The 17,900-nt window shown below is 38.4% G+C and overlaps 2 protein-coding genes across 2 annotated transcripts; one reads left to right on the top strand and one right to left on the bottom strand.

Annotated features, from left to right (window-relative positions):
- Positions 1–5,658: 5,658 nt before the first annotated feature.
- On the top strand, positions 5,659–9,326 carry LOC128878244 (Krueppel-like factor 10). The gene is made up of 3 exons (XM_054126290.1): positions 5,659–6,571; positions 6,909–7,115; positions 7,682–9,326. The coding sequence occupies exons 1-3, from the start codon at positions 6,518–6,520 to the stop codon at positions 8,543–8,545; spliced, it is 1,125 nt and encodes a 374-aa protein (XP_053982265.1). The 5' UTR covers positions 5,659–6,517; the 3' UTR covers positions 8,546–9,326.
- Positions 9,327–13,698: 4,372 nt separating this feature from the next.
- LOC128878243 (trifunctional enzyme subunit alpha, mitochondrial) lies at positions 13,699–17,653 on the bottom strand. The gene is made up of 11 exons (XM_054126289.1): positions 17,485–17,653; positions 16,961–17,070; positions 16,562–16,834; positions 16,231–16,481; positions 15,758–16,141; positions 15,511–15,681; positions 15,207–15,429; positions 14,941–15,150; positions 14,674–14,869; positions 14,392–14,594; positions 13,699–14,311 (listed from the first exon to the last, which is right to left on the bottom strand). The coding sequence occupies exons 1-11, from the start codon at positions 17,555–17,557 to the stop codon at positions 14,108–14,110; spliced, it is 2,298 nt and encodes a 765-aa protein (XP_053982264.1). The 5' UTR covers positions 17,558–17,653; the 3' UTR covers positions 13,699–14,107.
- Between the last annotated feature and the right edge of the window lie 247 nt (positions 17,654–17,900).

Genomic DNA, 17,900 nt, shown 5'->3' on the forward strand with positions numbered 1-17,900 from the left:
ATTTTCGAATAGTAATCAACGCGAATGATCGAAAGTACTCCTAATATTCGAAGTGATCCAAGTATTGGGTTGTCCGGAAAGTCCATGCTGATTTTTGATAGGTGGTGCAGGTCTGAATATGTCGAAATGGCTGAAAACAAATAATATATATATATATATATACGTACATCCCTTAAAAGGTGGAAAGGTTGTGGAACAAAATGGTACCTATGTAATTCAATAAATATACATACAAATAAATGTATATTACAATTCAAATGTGCGTTTGAAGTTTTCTTAAAAATTGCCACGAACTTTCCGGACAACCTAATATATACATATATGTGATTTTAACTTTTAACTCTACTACTAGAAGGTAATTTGTAGCATTCGAACAATAAACTACTCGTATAATCTCAGCCTCAGTCTTGACTCGAGCGTTACACGGCTTTTCAAACAATCCAATGGCGCGCTCGGTCGAAGGCCGTTTCGGGAACGAAGCCAGAAATAAAGCGATAACATTTGCAATGATAGTTTCCGCACAGAATCAGACAGCACCGATGTTTTGCATTCAACGTTCAGACGTTTGTAATTCAACCGAACGGTTCCTCGAAGGTCGAGCCAAGGAGGACGCTGTCGAGAAGCAAAGAAAACGAAAACAAAGATGGCGATGCGAAGGATTGGATATTATTTACAGGCTACGTAACGTAAAAGCTATGCATTCGTTTCAATCGTGTCTCGCGGACAATGTTTTTCATAAGCAATTATCCTCGTATGACCCACACATACAGTGGGTGTAGAATGTATTCGTACACCGATCAATTTTCCAAAAAACTTTTCTGTGAAATTGTAATTTTCTTAACTTCTTTTTTCTTATAATCAATAATATTTTACATATTCTCGGAAGTCTCCAAGATAGATGATATAGTCCAAACAACATTTACTATTTAATATAATTTGTCAAATTAACAAAAAAATGGGAAAAGTGGGTAAAAGTATAGAAGCAACAAGTATTTGTATTGCTCCGTACGAATTAGAAAACATCAAATTTCCAGTCAAGTACTTATAAACAGTTATGCGAATACTTATTGCTTCAACATTTCTATCGATTAATTGTTTTTATCTTGTTCATTTCGCAACTTACATAAACAGCAATTTTTTGTTGTGATCTATGTATTCTAGAGATTTCTCAGAATAAATAGAATGTCATTGTTTATAAAAAATTAGTAAATAAATTACAATTTTGCATAGTTTTTTTGGAAATTGATCGGTGTACGAATACTTTTTACACCCACTGTATATTTAAAAATAAATTTGTAATTCATTATTCAATTAAGCGCGCATGTCTCGAAGGCGAGCCTTCGCGTGGATACGAACCGAAAAAGAGTCTCACCTATGGATTTCCAACCAGGAATTCTCCGGCGCGCGTGAATTCTCAATAGTACTTGATAAGGCGTATCCAGATAAACAAAGTTCCAAAGTAAACATCGGGTGGGTAAGCGTCGCGCAATGTTGGAAATAGCTGAAGAAGCGAATCGCTACTCGAGTGCCTTTATCACTCACTACGATTTGTCTAATTCTCCATAAACTCCATAAACATCTCGATAAACATTTAATGAAAACATTAGAGGTCGTGGGTTACACTCCACGACTCCACAATCGCCTATCGGAAGTAGAATTATTGTTTAAAACTTTGTCGATGGTAAATCGTGAACCATGTTCGCGAGGAATGAAAGATTTCGAGGCTCTACGTCGAAGCCATTGAAAAAAGCATTCCGCGTCATAATCGTCTTTAAAAATAGAGCATTCCATTGCATAACGCTACCTAGACACGCTTGTTACTGTGCAATTTATAATTGCCCGCCGTTATCGATGCGTCATCTTATACCACTACGAAGTTTGAAAAAAAGCCGAAGATTTCGATTTTTCCGTAGAAACAATATACGTCCCAACCAACTTATCAGTTAACAGGTTGAACACTTTTAAGATTGTGGAGAGAAAAGAAGCATCGCATAATCGTATTCTAATCGAAAAGTAAGTGTCGCTGAAGACAGTTCTTCAAGATAAACAAGATAGTTGTTCGGTTGGGAACATACATTCCGCGACGACTTATCTATCCGTAGATATAAATAAATCTGTAAGGATAAGTATCTTTACTATTTTATTTTTTTTTATGAATTTTTGACATTTACAGTTTCCTTTAATTCAAGAACTTAATAATTTAAACTGTTCGTATACAATATTCACGTATAAAAATACATATTCGATATTCCATTGCACATCGAGGCACTGTATTATGGATGTGCCGAATTTGAAAGTGCTCCAATTTACATCAGCTTATTTTACCGTGTCCCGTTAATTGGTTTCCAGTAGCGACGTGTCCCGTTCGCGGATCTCTCGATCGACCAGGTGAGAAGGGCCCGTGATCGAGAATCGTTCGCCTCTTACGCGTGTTTTCCACGGCATTCGTGTTTTTATCTTCGCGTTTTTTGAACGTGCTCCTTATCACGCGTGGCGAGCAATCGCGTGGAATATTACTATGTAAATTCCTCTTTCAACGATGCTCTCTCGCGTTTCTAGTAAATTTGATCTTATCGCGCAGTATCTCCCGCCGTGGTTGCACTATCGCTGTAACCGCAATTTATGCTCCGTCGATGGTTAGAAAATTTCTTATGGCCGCCGCGCGACCATATCAATGGCGCGTTTCGGGCACAAATTGTATTTTTCATAGAACTTTTCGTCGAGATAAATCTAAACATTTAGTTTTTGTGTATCTTTTATTCGGTATTAGAAACTTTTAGATAAGAATGTTTTTGTCCACCAGCGACTCGTTATTACACCGAAGGAACCGTGTCCACGCCAGTTAGAACGGAGCAGGGTAGCGTCGAGCGTGGTCTTACCGTATTTGTTTCATAAGAAGTTCGTCTATCGCGAAATACACCCACAGTTTCATCACCGCTTTATCTCGGTCCTCGTATAACGGACCGTCGCTTTTAATAATTCCTCGCGGTCTTTAATTGGCCTGTATCGATTCTCGTGAGCAGCACGCGTCCCGCCGATTTGACGAATTCAAAGGCTTCCAATGTTCACGATAGACAACAAGGGAATCATTCAACGGGCTCGTGATCAGCGATCGTTGGTGTGCTCGCCTTCGCCCGTGGAGCATCCATTATCACCCAGCCTCGCGTCAACTCCGCGAAAGTGTCGCCGACTTTATTTTTAAAACCGTTCAGCAGCGTCATCCATTCTTTTCCAGCAGGTCTGGGTAATTAAAAAAAGGGCTCAGGGGTTCGTTTCAATTTTTATCATTCTTACTCGACACGTTTAAAAACTGTCCCACCTTGCCCTAAAGGAAATATTCAAAGGTACAGCAGATGTAAATCTTACACGAGGTCTGAAATGTTTAAATAAATAAAAAAAAAAAAAATAGGTGAACATGTATACAGGTCCCTCCGGATAATAAACATCGATGAAACGTGGATGGAACAAACGCTGTTTGCGCAAGAGCGAACGCCTGTATTAATTTAAGAAGAAAATCCTCGTGAAATGCAACGCTCGAAGATTCGTTACCCTTTTTTCTTTGTTCTGGCTTTAGACGTTCGAAGTCCAAGGAAGGAATTGCGTCGAAATTGTTTGAAAAATTTGTCGACTTATCGGACCCGTGATTTTGCCTCGCCAGCATGGCAGCAACACGGTCGAACCACGTTATCTTAGTGGGGCGGACACCGTCGCGTGGCAATTGAAGAAAATTGATAATTGCGTTTTGACGTTGCACCGCGTCGTAAGTGGGTCACGCCACGCACTGGTCGAAAGACGGGAAAACCCTAAATTATGAAAGCTCTATTTTTATCTATCGATTACTACCTTCTCGCGACCACTGAACCCATCTTTCCGTGTACTTGGATTTTTAACACTCGCGCTATTAAAGAAGAAAAATACCGATGAAGAAAGCAACCAGAGGAAAAGTAACTTTACTTTTTTTTTTTCATAAAGGACAGAAATATCATGAATTACATAATTTATTAAATTCCTTGCAATCTTGACACGAAAAGTAGCGTATGTACACGATTAATTATTTACGCGCGAAGAATTGAGCAGGAAATTGCTGTAAATATTACGACACGCGACTAGTATCACGTCGACGATGAAAATCGAAGGATACGTACTCGCTACCGTAATCTTATTAATACGTTATTAGGACCGACGGTACGGTACGACGCGAAGGATGCGAAAAGTATTGTAGGCTCGAGGAGAAGGTGTTCAGAATAGAAAATGACGATTCCCGAGATGGGCGCGTCTTCAAGGTGAGGAGTAAGACCGACGACAATGTAACCGCAGGTGATTAGATTAAAAGCGGCGCGCAATAAACCTCAGTTGCCGGCCTGTTGTTTATGAGTCAACTATTGGTTATCGTCTCGCGGCTCCGACTTATTTTAGTACTGGCGCGAAATGCAGAGCGTTAACACATTGTCTCGGTCTGGGAACAGATTTCCGCGTTTACACGCCAAACGTCGTTGGAAAATACCGGAACGATTATTGGAGTAATTTTAACGAGCAAGAAATCGGACATTTGGACTCTTTTTTAGAAATTGTATTTGAAAGTTAAAGGGTTCTCCGGAAGGGTCTTTGAAATTTTGTCATTCGTGGTGGACACCTAAGCGTCATCGATCTTTCATATTTAATCGAACGAAAGACGTAAATACGAGGAAATGGGGTGGACTCGAATACAATAGAGTCTCTGCAATATCCACTTTCTGGATAATGTTTTGCTTTCAGTAAACGTGGATTCCGCCTCGAACCTGCCGTCATACTTTCGGTCGATCCGGCTTTAAATAAACGGAGCTCCGAGTGTCCGCTGATGCAGACATTTGATCAGCCATCCAACCAACCAATTTGCTCCGCGGAGAGGGCACCGTTGAAAAATACAACGCGACAAGAGAATGATGGAAGAGGAGGAGAAGAAGAGTCAAAGACCAGCAGCGTCCGAGCTGGATTCGGATTAACAAGTCGCAAAGTGGGCGGCCGATATATTTAACGGCAGACTGCGCCCGAAGCTTCCTCGTTGATCGCCGACCTCCCGACGACCTCGCTTCCACAGATTTTTTAGTTACCCGCGCGACGCTCTCCGTCGGTTGTTTAGACGCAGACTACCCGACCGGCAATCTAAATGCAATGAACCAATACGATACCACGTTACCGCTTTAAAAATGGCATTTAAATTATCTTAATTATGCGCTCAATTAATTCAAAATAACTTTTAAAGAAGCTAAATTAAAAGTTACTGATACTCGCCGAACAATTATTTTTTACGAGTAAACCGTAATTATGATAAACCCCGTTAAGGCTGTAGACCAGCCTTAGCAGTTTGCGAAGTACAATTGAACATTTTTTTACTAGTACCTTTAAATTCACAGCCTAACTGAATCTACATCTGCACAAGGTCTGTTGCACTTGACAAGACTAGAACGAGCTACCCTACCACGAGGCCCAATTAACAACAATCGGTCCAATTGGCTTAGAGCCGGTCCTCTAACCGCAAAGAAGTTCACAAAAAGATGCATTCAAACGCCAAACCTCTCCCTTGATTATACCTAGAATTATACACATTTACGAGAAATTTTTAATTAGAGTCAAAGCAAAGTTAGATTTGTAAAATGGCACAATGTACGTGGCAGGAAGGTAACGCCTAACGTCAGCCCGAGGAATCATTAATCTAATACACGTACGAGAATGCAAAACAGCGTTCGTGGAAAAGCAGTTAACTTCTCCGTGGAGTGTTTTCCTTGTTGGACGCGGCAAGAAAGAAGAAACGTTCTACGAAAAAGAAGGAAGCAGGAGTGAAATCGTCGAACCAGCCGCGCATGGCCGTTCGCGCGAATAATAAACATTCTCTGGCACACTTGCGAAACATGTGCTCGTTGAACGAGACAAAGGGGAGAAAGAAAGGTGAGCGTGGCGAAATGAGCAATTCGGGGGCTCGCCGTGTGTCCCCGCGACGCACCGCGATTCTATTCTGCACGTCGCCACGACCAGACTAAGCGAGGAAGAGTCAGCAAGGAAGAGAAAACGCGGAGAGACGAAGAAAGAGTAAGTAAGTCGGTTAGTTACGGTAGGAGGCGTAGGAGGGTTGAAGCTGCATGACGCTTGGGGAGTGCAGCGATACCATGACGTATCGACCGAGAGCGCCACGCGGACTGACGTCATGATCACGGCCTCAGTCAGACCGCGAGCACGTGAACAGCACGCCGGTGATCACGCGGTCGTTGGCTGACAGGGTCGTTGCGATTGGCCGACCACGGCGAGCCCCTCGACGGGATTGGAGGAAGTGGTGCGCGCCGCATGATCACGCACACAACGGCTACGGCGTGTCGAGCCAGCCGACCTGAGAAAGCTTCATTGCGTTACCAGACGTTCAACGGTTACGTCCCCTTTGCGGCTTTTTTCGCACGCCAATACCGTATACGCAAGACCGAGTTTTCCCGTCGCCGGACGAGCCTCTTTAACGTACCATCGACTCGCGACACGTTTTTTCCAAAAAATGGATACGAATCAATCGCCGCTCTCACCACCTGCCTCACCCCAATTCAAATACGTAAGTGTATGCCGAATTAAAAGTACCGCCGCCGTAGACCGACCAGCAGCCCGCGAAATACGAATCCAGCTGGGAACAACGACCAGCCCTGTTCCACTTCTTCTTTAATTCTTCTTTAATTTTGATAGCTTTACCGTTTCTATCGAGTTGTTTGTTTTCTTTCGTCTCCCGACCTTTTGTTACGTAGACACTTTTACTGACTTTAATCGAGTTTGTTGGATTTTTCACGCCCATTTGTTTACACGTTTACGCGATCTTCTGAAAATTTCCGTGTATGAATATTAAATATATGGTGTATTTAAGTATTTTCTAATGAAAATTGTTTTCTTTCCAACAGAACGAGCCGCTTCAGTCGTCGTTCAGCGTCGCGGCACTTTTGGGTGACAAGCTACTGCAAAAAACAAAGAACACCGAGATAAACACGAAAAAAGATGACGATGGAAATGCATGGCCTGGTTTACCCCCAACGCCTCAGCCATCCGATTCGGAGGAAGATGAGCCCCTTCGAAAAATGCGATGCGTGGAGCAATGCGAATTGGCGAAGGTAAATACCGTCTCGTCGATAGATTGCTTTCTGCGCATCTTAAATACAGAACCCTATCTCCTTTTGATTTTTTTCTCTGCGGGCGATCGACTAGCACTCCAATGTGCGTTTGCGCACGCGTCGTAGAGTTGTTTTGCAAGATGACCCCGTTTGCAACGTGCATTCACTCTTACACCATTTTCGTCGCTTATCCTTCGAGCGATGCTTGATACCTTCCGACGGTACCAGTCGTTAACTGCGTGACTCGTACATGATCGCGAGTAGATGGCATTCAAGTTATCGATAACGATACATTTTCATGCCTTTTCGCTCTTTTGACTTGTTGCACTCCGGTGAAGCCCCTTCGGCGACATACTACGTATCCTGCCAATTAAAAATTTAATTTTCCAGATACGATATCGTTAAATTTAAAGTTACCAATTTCTCGTACATTAAAATAAATTCTCCATTAACACCTTCCCCTTGGTTTGATTGCATGTGAAATACCTATCCTAAATTGTTGAAAGCATACATTTCAAAGAGTGGCTGTAAAACGAAAGTTAAAAATTGTATTTTTCTTATGTTAGTTACTTTTGGATGGTACACCGCCTCCGAGTCCAGAGCCTGCTCGCGCGTCGGTGATAATGCGTGCCAATCGAGACGGAACCTACAGCCCAGCCATCTTATCGCCAAAGACTACCACCACGACCTCGCAACCGACTCCACGTGAGCCACCAGTCTCCAGCCCGCAGTCGGAACCAACCACGCGCCGAAGCACCACGGAGCCGGAGAATGTTCTGAAGAGTTTGAAATTCAAAATGAGCCTGCGAAAAGAAGAGATCATCGTGAATAATAAAAACACGGATCGCGAGATAACACAGCCGAAATTACATCCATTGGCACCGAAACCAGCCCCGATTATGGTAACTGGACTTCTTGGCTCTTCCTTGGTCCTACCGCGAACACCTCTTCTGTTAGTAACCGCGCCTACGGCTACCACCACGACCAGTCTCTCCACGCAAGAATCTGTCGCGCGACGTCGCGTCTATGAATGCGAGCATCCAGGTTGTGGCAAGAATTATTTTAAGTCGTCACATTTGAAAGCACACACGCGAACCCACACGGGAGAACGGCCCTTTTCGTGCCCGTACGAAGACTGCAACAGACGGTTCTCAAGAAGCGATGAATTGTCGCGCCATAAACGTACCCACACCGGCGAGAAGAAGTTCGCTTGTAACGTCTGCCAAAGAAGATTCATGAGAAGCGATCACTTGGCGAAACACGTGAAAAGACACGCCAGAGACAGGTCTTCGTCCGTTGTTGCGAACGGGATTCAATCTTCTGTTACACAAATGGCATCCGCCCCCTTAAGGGTGAGCTTGCTCCCTGTTATAGCGCCACGGATAACTCAGCCGACTCATCAAATCATACCACCGCAATTGGCGGCTTGAGCACCACTAGCATAGTGATCTAGTGTCACGTGATAGGCTTGAACCGTATCTAACGTTGCGAACCGAGCTTCAACCCGTCGCAGGATTGAGAACTATTCCACCGTCGTCAAAAAAATTGACAGAATTCATTGGCTCTCGATGGATAAATCGAAAGACGAATTTGCACGGGCGCGTAGACGATTGTTCTCCTCGATTCCGTGGAAACTAACTGGGATATTTTCATGTGTTCTCGATCGCATTGTAAATATGGATTAACGTGACGGAAGGGATCAGGAGGAATTACAAAACGAGTGAGCTTCCCGCTTGCCACTTCTACGTGTATCGCATCGTGATTGTGCAAAACGAGCTAACACGAGGCGTGATCACGAGGAAGGGACCCTAAAGGCACGAGGAGCGGTGATAAGTCATAAAAAAACAACCGAGGCTTTTTTGCCGTCCGTGAACCAAGTACCTAAGTGTGTCTGTGATCTGTGATGCATAAGCGCGTTGACCGAGAAAGAGTATTTATTAAAAATTCAATGACAGTTTTTATGAGCTAAGTACGTAACGGCTATGCAAAAAAAAAAAAAAAAGGAAAAAAACAAGAAACGCTAAAGTTACGCTGTTTTCATTATCGCCGACTAGTTGTATATGTTAATTATAGATTATATATGTATATGTATATCTCGTCCGGTTCAGGCATCCTGCCGGGAAACCTAAGACTTCATACTTTAAAGATAAGCTTCAATGATTTTTCTACAAGATCAGAGATTAATTAAACGACTTATATACTTTCGTACAATTATTGCGTACAGATTTAATCACCAGAACATCCTTCGACTGTCCTTTCCGTGTCCTCAAGTGTCAAACTGCTTAACCTTCCAATGATTCATACAATGGTACATCGTAAAAGACTTTCCGTATACGACAAGCAGCCTTTGTTGTCGGCTGCAGCGGTGCTTTTTCGACTTACACCAGTCAGCGTTTAAGTGAAACAAGTCAAGGTAAGGTAACCTAATTCCGTTAATACGATTATTAAGAGTCGGGTAAAATACGTGGAGAGATCATAATAGTTGTATACGATCCAATGAGATTGTCACTCTTTTCACTGGAATTCATTGGAAACATTCGAATTTTGTATGCGTACAATGGTTTGAGAATAATACAAAAGAACACGAATCAAAATCACCGATTAAGAGCAAAAACGTAGATTTTCGAAGAACTCGTTAAACTTATCGATCGCTCGGACGATGAAGACAGATAAACAAGTTGAGAACAATTAGACATTTTTTAGTATTTAATTGTTAATTTTTTTTTAATTTTCTTCATTTTTTGAATCTGTATTAACTATAATACACAAAGTATTCGTACACCGATCAATTTCCTAAAAAAACTTTTATGTGAAATTGTAGTTTCTTAACTTCTTTTTTTTTATAATCAATGATATTTTACATATTCTCGGAAGTCACTGTAGGTATCAAATTAACACGATTCGACTCGAACGTTATTTACACGCTTTCGACGCTAGAACTTCGTAGACATCGATGATTCAGACATCCATTTGAAAAATATGCGCGCATTAATAAATCATAGACTTTTCCATTGTCATACATTTTTCATGATGTGTTCCAATCGTAAACAATACAAACATTATTTCTGTTCCGACAGTTTGTTGTAACTTGCTATAGGCAATATAAAGATAACACGTTAAGAGGCAGCAAATTGTCAAACATGCAGTACTTGTAACATTTATTACCTGTCGATGGATAGTTATTGTTTTTTCGCGAAGGACACACACACACCATCAATCTTTAAATTCAGTCGATGGCTCGAGCGAAGGAGTGTCTTTTTCGGGTCGTCCTCGGAGTAATTTTCTTCGATATACAAAAGTATAACTTAAAATTTTAAGACGATCTTGCGGTTTGTTCTTTGGTCATACATTTTCCTAATACATCGAATCAATGCTATTCTCTTATTTATTTCGTAATATATGATAATAGATTTTCTTCGAGCGCTAACTCAAATTATTCATTTCTTAAGGAAGTAAGTCTCTCGAGAAAACCTCAAGTTTATTTTTCCTCGTAATACAACATGCGTGAGGTCAACTTTGCTTAGCTCATCAACAAGTTGTACTGAAGGAAACCAGTTCTTTCCGGTAATAATTGGTATTCAAAATCGGGCTAATTAAAGATAAAACTGACAAAGTAGGTATAAAGAGTTTGTCTTCGTTGCCAGTGAAAGCATTCATTAAATACTGGAGTTTTAGGGGTGCTGACCATTATTCGGGTCTTATTTTTGCCATAAAAATAATCGAAGCCCTAATACTTTCCATCCCGTCATTTTCAAAATCAATTTCTAATTTGTTGTGATCGCTATACCCACTTTGGGCATCATCATGATCGCTGTTCGAATATATCGATATCAGAAACATTTGGTTCTCGAGTTTCTTCAAAGTCGAGAGTATTCATGAATTCCTTCCAGTTCGAATAGTCGCGTCTCTTTCACTGATCAGACACGGCTAAAAAATTACTTATGCGCCTACCCAATCACTGGGTGTGTTTTGAAATAGTCTAATTATACAAATAATACTTTCCAAACTTTTTGGGATGCGCCACCCTTAAAAATAAAGAGAGAATCTGCACTAAACATTTATAAACAGAATCATTCTCTTCGATTTAAATCAATAGAACATCTTCTACATACTGTTAATAGAAAAAAATGTTTAAATTCACATTCTTGTCTACATTCCAAATTTTCTTTGGGACTCTTGGATTTCAAGCTATCCCCCACAAAGAAGTCATGTTCTTTACTTTGAAAAACATTGATTTCAGCTACCTAGAACGAGGGGCGTACACTTCGATCGAAAGTTTTTTTTTCTCTTGGGTCAAATATAACACGGTGATAGCAGTTAAAGGTTACACGTAAAATACAAATCGCTGGACGAAAGATCCGAAGCGTAGAATAAGGTAGGTATTATATCGATACGAAAAGTTTCCATCACGCATCGTACGAAGAGCTCGATCGTATTGAAGTGCCTGGATACGATCTCATCCCAATTGATCAAATCCACGGAGGCACCTTGCGCACAATTTTCAAGATTTTTGCGACTTTTTCGCATGGTTGATATAGGCCTACGACAATTTTATACAAACTTACGTAGCAGTATGGACCTAGTTACATTTATATTTCCGTGCATTCGCATTCGAAACTGTCCGGATGCATGTCGAATATTTAAATACTAAATTTCGACGAGAAGTAATATACAATTAAATTGCATCATTCGCAAACATGCAATTATATTCCATTATATGCGAGCATGGAATTACATGTTACATGTATTATATCGAACACGCTTAGCGTGAACAGAACAGTTAGCTTCTGGGCACATAACGATCGAGGATAAAGAATTAAGTATGACGTGAAGAAGTGGAGGAAACATTACCATTTGATTATAATTTCCTCGACTTTTTACATTACAAACGAAAACGCCGATTGTTACGTCAACCACGTTCAGTGGTAACAAATGGTTACAGATAGAAAGCACGATAGACGAAGGAAAAATCAAAAAATTCCATTACAAGCATTATCGTATTCCTCACACTTGTAAAAAAGGTTCACCTTTAACGTCAAACATAATTCGCGAGGCCATCGATTAAGATAAGATTTGTTTATCGCTCGTTTAGTATTCATCCAAGAATTGAATCGTCCAAAAATACATTTCCATAGAAATATGTACGGGCTGTTGGATATATGTATTCCGATGCTTAATAATCGCTCAGAGACAAAAGCTTACGATAACTTCAAAGCACTATTTCTCAGATATAACGGAAACAACGTTCAACGAAATTATGTATTTGTTTTCTTTGAAAACGTACACGTGGAACAAGTTAAAATATTTATCTGTCGAATTAGGTTGTTTTCAATACCAGGTTGCTATCTCGCGCGTGTTGTTCATATCCTTACTAAGAAGTTAAACTCAGCCATTGGAATAAGTATGTTGTATCGTAAGGGAAACTTCTTCCAAGCAAAATATGGTCGTAACACGTTTGAATTTAAATTGACAAATATATAAAAATGTATCGTAAATTACTGAATTTATATTATTTATAATTGGAATGATTGAAAACACCTGTATAATGAACATTATAATATTACAGTAATTGTTTAAGTATTCTTTAAGATCGCCAAATAATTTATAACATGTTTTCACATTCGGAAAGTGTATATCTACACGTCTAACTTTCTAGCCATGTTCTTGGCAAACCAGTGCAGGACAAAGTTGTACAGGTCAACTTAAAAACATGATTCTCGTCAATGGTGTCTCACGAAACGTCGACGTTTCTTGCATCAGCCAAGGACTCGGTCTCTTTTAATGTTGTAAATGTCACAAACAGGTGTGGGACCGGTAGATGACGCAAAATATCCTCTTGATTACCCTCATTTGTTTTTATTAAAATTTGTGTCTGCCATTGAAAATATAGTACGTGTTAGAATCTTTCTTTACATAAATACATATATCCCCAATCACAGAAATGTTTGGTATGCACGATAATAACTGTTTAAATTTGCAAATATTCTGTTTATAATGATCTTTATATTAGCATACTTAACTTGTTATTTCAAAGTTTGTTGATATTTGATTGTACCAACGATAGTGAAAATAACCACCCAGTATATGTATACTACACCTTCTATCTGTAAATTTCTGTTTTGAAAAGACCAGTGAACAATTGTTTAAAATTTCATCAAAATTGACGTTTCGCGACGTTCCTTTCAAATTCGTTTATAAATAATATTTTATTAATAGTATCATAGTCAACTTTTCTGTTGAATTTCTTTGAATTGACATCTGTTTCGAACTTCACGGAAGTTACGCTTATCATACCCGTTAATTGTATCAATTTTTTTTTCCTTATAAATAAGCATGTACCTGAAAGTGCAATAGCTTCTAGGCATTGCATCAAGTACGAGAATTCCACTTCTGTCTTTCATAATTCAAAGTGAATAAAAAATTTTAATTGCCGATAAATTTATTCGTATACCTGTATCAGTCATTCATTACTGGATACCTTGATAGAGGATAATAGATGTACGCTCACGCATCTGTATTGTCGTTTCTTCTGTAAAGTAAAACGTTTAGAACATATTGCTTATAGAACACAGGGATTAACAGCTCTGCTAAAAAAATTTATTTTATTCTTTCGTTAACAATAGAATATCATGTTTCGAAACAATATACACGATTACATTGTTTTTGTATATCTACGTTGTTCTGTAAAAATAAATTTTAATACTCCATGTATACTATGAAAATATTAAAGTTGTCTTGATGTATAAACTGTATAAAAATGCTTTAATAAATACACATGTATATATATAACTTTCTTGCATTGAAATTCGTTGCAGGAAGTCCGAATAGTCGTTGGAACAACCGCAATACATATAAGTATATAGAAAAATATAGTACTTTTAAACATTACAATCGCCACTCACGCTGTAAAATAAATGTATAAAAATTTTAATCATCTACTTTTAAGTTTTTTACTGCTGTATGACCTTCGATTGTTTAGTTTTATATTTTCTCTATTGCTTATGGAACTTTTTGTTTGGATCAGACGCCATATCGGCTAGCATTTGACATGGTTTAAAAGCATCGCCGTAATGACTTCGGAATTCTTCCATTTTATTCACTAATTTACCAGCTCCGTAATAATCTACCCAACGGAAAGGCCCACCAGTAAATGGAGGGAAACCTAATCCAAAAACGGCTCCTACATCACCCTCCAACTGCAAACATATTCATTGTCATTTAATTTGATACCTAAAGAGAAATATAACATGCATACTAATAAATTGATTTTACTTACGGGATTTGCCAATATATTTTCTTCTAAACAAAGCACCGCCTCGTTAACGAATCGAGATACCATTCTTAACTGGCGATCTTGATCTGATGTACTTCCTTTCGGCTCGAGTTTGTATTTCTTTAAAATATCTAATGCTCCAAGATTAATATCTCTGTTCTTGGTATCAGCTTCGTATACAAATATACCTTTCCCAGATTTTCGGCCTAGAAATCGTATGTACATCGTTAAATATATGTACGCTACATGAATTAAATTTTGACAGAATCAATAAAAAAAAAGTACCAAGGAAACCAGCTCTGACCATATCACTGAGTATATTTACATCTCCACCTCTAAAACGTTCACCTAAAACTTGTAAAAGATGAGCACTTATATGAGCACCAACGTCAATGCCAACTTCATCGGATAAAGTTGCTGCTCCGACAGGAAATCCGAATTTCTTGACCATGTTGTCAAGATCCACTGGATCCACGCCTTCCTATTACCATATGTAACATTATGCTGTATCCTGACATTAATTCAACACGAAGGGGAATAAAAGTGTTAAACCTGCATCAACCTAATGGCTTCCGACAACATAGCGGACAAGATCCGTGTGGTATAAAATCCAGGACCGTCTCCAACGGTAATAACTGTCTTACCCTGTTTTAAACCAACATCAACGGCAGTCTTAATAGTTTCAGGCGATGTTCCTTTGTGCGTTATTATTTCCAATAGTTGCATTTTATCTACTGGAGAGAAATAATGCATTCCAATCACCTATAAATCAAGATTTTATTACACTAAACTTGCAAGCATAAACTTTTCATATTTACCTTATCTGGACGACTACTTCCAGCAGCTATTTTTGTAATAGGAATTGCCGACGTATTCGATGCTATCACACAATACTCCGGTGTATTGGCTTCGATTTCCTTTATGACTTTGTGTTTAATTGCGATATCCTCAAATACAGCTTCAATTACTACATCCGCATTTTTAAAGGAACTATAGTCTAAGGTAGCATCAAGCTGGGCATAGTATTTATCTTTTTGAACACTAGGAATAATCGTGAAAAATTATTTGCACACACAATATAGAAAATTATGTACAGCATGTGTTTCTTTTAACATAACTTACAGGGAATACTTTTTCCTCTTTACAGCATTATCCAATCCTTTTTGTATTTGATTGATACCGCGATATAAACCTGCTGAGTTTGTATCTTTCATAACTACTGCAAAGCCTTTATCTATGCTAACTTGAACAATGCCAGCTCCCATTAAGCCAGCACCAACAACCGCAAGTTTCCTAAAATATATAAAAAGAATTATTATCCAATAAAAACGAATTATTTTTATTGCAATATGCAAAGAAACCTACTCACTTTGCAGCATTTTTAGGTGCACCAAAGCGATTCTTTTTACATGCTGTTTGTCCGAAAAATAAACTAATGAGACCTCTAGCTTCTGGTGTTACTGCCAGTTCACCAAAAGCCATAGCCTCTGCTTCATAACCAGCCTGTGGACCTTTATCTAAACCAGTGCGTACTACATCTAAGATCCTAAGAGGAGCAGGATACAAGCCGCCAGTCTTTTTCATTATTTGGTCTTTTGCTCTCTTAAATATTTGGTCCTTAACAAAGTTGTATGAAAGGACATAATTCATGATTTTGTCGGTTAAAGTTTTAGGACTGCGATCAATTTTCAAAGTCTTGCGTGCAATATCTTTAGCAGCATTAATTGCTGTCTCTTCTAAATATCTCATAGTGCTATAAACATTACAAATATATATATATATATATATTTATGGTTTACATTTTATAAAAGTACATATTAAAGTAATTTAAATATTTCTCACTTCTCTTCTGGTGTTCCTACTCCTGGACCAAGGCGATTTACTAAAATATCCACAATGCCCAATTGTTTAGCTTTTTGTGCCTTAAGATTTCTACCAGTAAGAATCATATCTAATGCATTAGTATATGCTGTTAATTTGGGTAATCTTTGGGTGCCTCCACATCCAGGTAACAAACCTAACATTACCTCTGGTAAACCTAAATTAGTTTTTGAATCATTGACAGCTAGACGATAGTGGCAAGCCAATGCAACCTAAATTGTTTAAATAAATCTTTGAATAAGCATAAGTTATTAAAAACAATACACATGTAATAGTTCTTTAATTTCTATACCTCTAAACCACCTCCTAGACAACTACCCTGAATTGCAGCTACAACTGGTTTATTACTTTTTTCTATTCTGTCCAAAACTTTGGCACCGTCTTTAGATACTTTACAACCGTCTTCTGCAGTTTTAAAACTTTGTATCATACTAATATCTGCACCAGCAATAAAACAATCTGGTTTTCCACTTATAAGAACTACAGAATGTACTGCTGGATCTCTTTCTATATCGTCTAAAGTATTTGAAACTTCATCCATTATTTCACGGTTCAATGAATTTACCTGCATTAAAATTTATTCATGTATTTGCTTGAAATATATATTCTTTGTTTCGCACAATTTTTGTGTTTTGTTTATAATTATAAACAATAATATCATTGTGTTACCGAATGTGATGTAATAATATACCTTGACTCCTGGAGAGTTTATAGTAATCACAGCTACATTGTCCACAACTTTATATTTCAAATGTTTTGTACTTGCTGTGCTAGCAAGATTTCTTATTGTTTGATGCATTACTGGAAGCAAAACTTACAATGTAATGAAGTATAAAAAGTCAAGGTGAAAGGAAAAAATAAAAACCAGCTTCATTAACGTATATTACATATTATCATAATATAAAAATATATTAAACATTAAATAACATAAATAAGGATCAATGTTCATGACATATTAAAATATAACATTCAAGATCTAGATCGATTTTACAGTAGTTTCTTAATTCTGAAATAAAGATAGATACATTGGAAATATTCCTTTAAAATCTTACGATTTATTAATATTTTTGACATGTTATGTTGATATTATGCTTGCAAAGTGTATACTTTCGCTGTTACACATACAAATCACAAGTTCGACAGTTAATAACTTTAAAACAGAACTTCCAGATACGAACTTATAAACGTATAACTGTTATCTTTGTTCATAATTACCTGTTCGCGTCATGAAATGTTTATTTATGCACGAAGAGCGTGCAATTGCACTCAATAATCTGTATTGAGACATGTTTCAAAGCATTACCTGCACAAATTCCAAATATACAGTGACTATGATACTATGAAACAGTTCACTGATGTTCACATGGAATTACTGTACGTAACTGGAAGCACCACTGACGCACTGACACGCATGCGTGCAGTACGTGGATACTGTTCGTCTTATACAATTTGCCATACTTTTCAAAGACTTTGACCTCAAGTTGATGCATTTGGAACATGATTAACAGATAATTTGGGTATTTTGCATATCAGAATATATGATAAGTGATAACAGTTTGCGAGATCATTGGGTGCATACTATGTGTTTTTTTCGGAATACAGTATTATATGTGTGTACACGAAAATGTATA

Source organism: Hylaeus volcanicus, chromosome 6 (assembly GCF_026283585.1).
Source record: "Hylaeus volcanicus isolate JK05 chromosome 6, UHH_iyHylVolc1.0_haploid, whole genome shotgun sequence".
In the NCBI taxonomy this organism is placed as follows: Eukaryota; Metazoa; Arthropoda; class Insecta; order Hymenoptera; family Colletidae; genus Hylaeus; species Hylaeus volcanicus.

Coding starts and splice junctions, on each gene's coding strand:
- LOC128878244 (XM_054126290.1), top strand. CDS start 6,518: ATGGATACGAATCAATCGCCGCTCTCACCACCTGCCTCACCCCAATTC. Junction 6,572..6,908: donor CCTCACCCCAATTCAAATAC/GTAAGTGTATGC, acceptor TCTTTCCAACAG/AACGAGCCGCTTCAGTCGTC. Junction 7,116..7,681: donor AGCAATGCGAATTGGCGAAG/GTAAATACCGTC, acceptor TTCTTATGTTAG/TTACTTTTGGATGGTACACC.
- LOC128878243 (XM_054126289.1), bottom strand. CDS start 17,557: ATGTCTCAATACAGATTATTGAGTGCAATTGCACGCTCTTCGTGCATA. Junction 16,835..16,960: donor TAAACTCTCCAGGAGTCAAG/GTATATTATTAC, acceptor ATTTTAATGCAG/GTAAATTCATTGAACCGTGA. Junction 14,312..14,391: donor AAAATATATTGGCAAATCCC/GTAAGTAAAATC, acceptor ATATGTTTGCAG/TTGGAGGGTGATGTAGGAGC.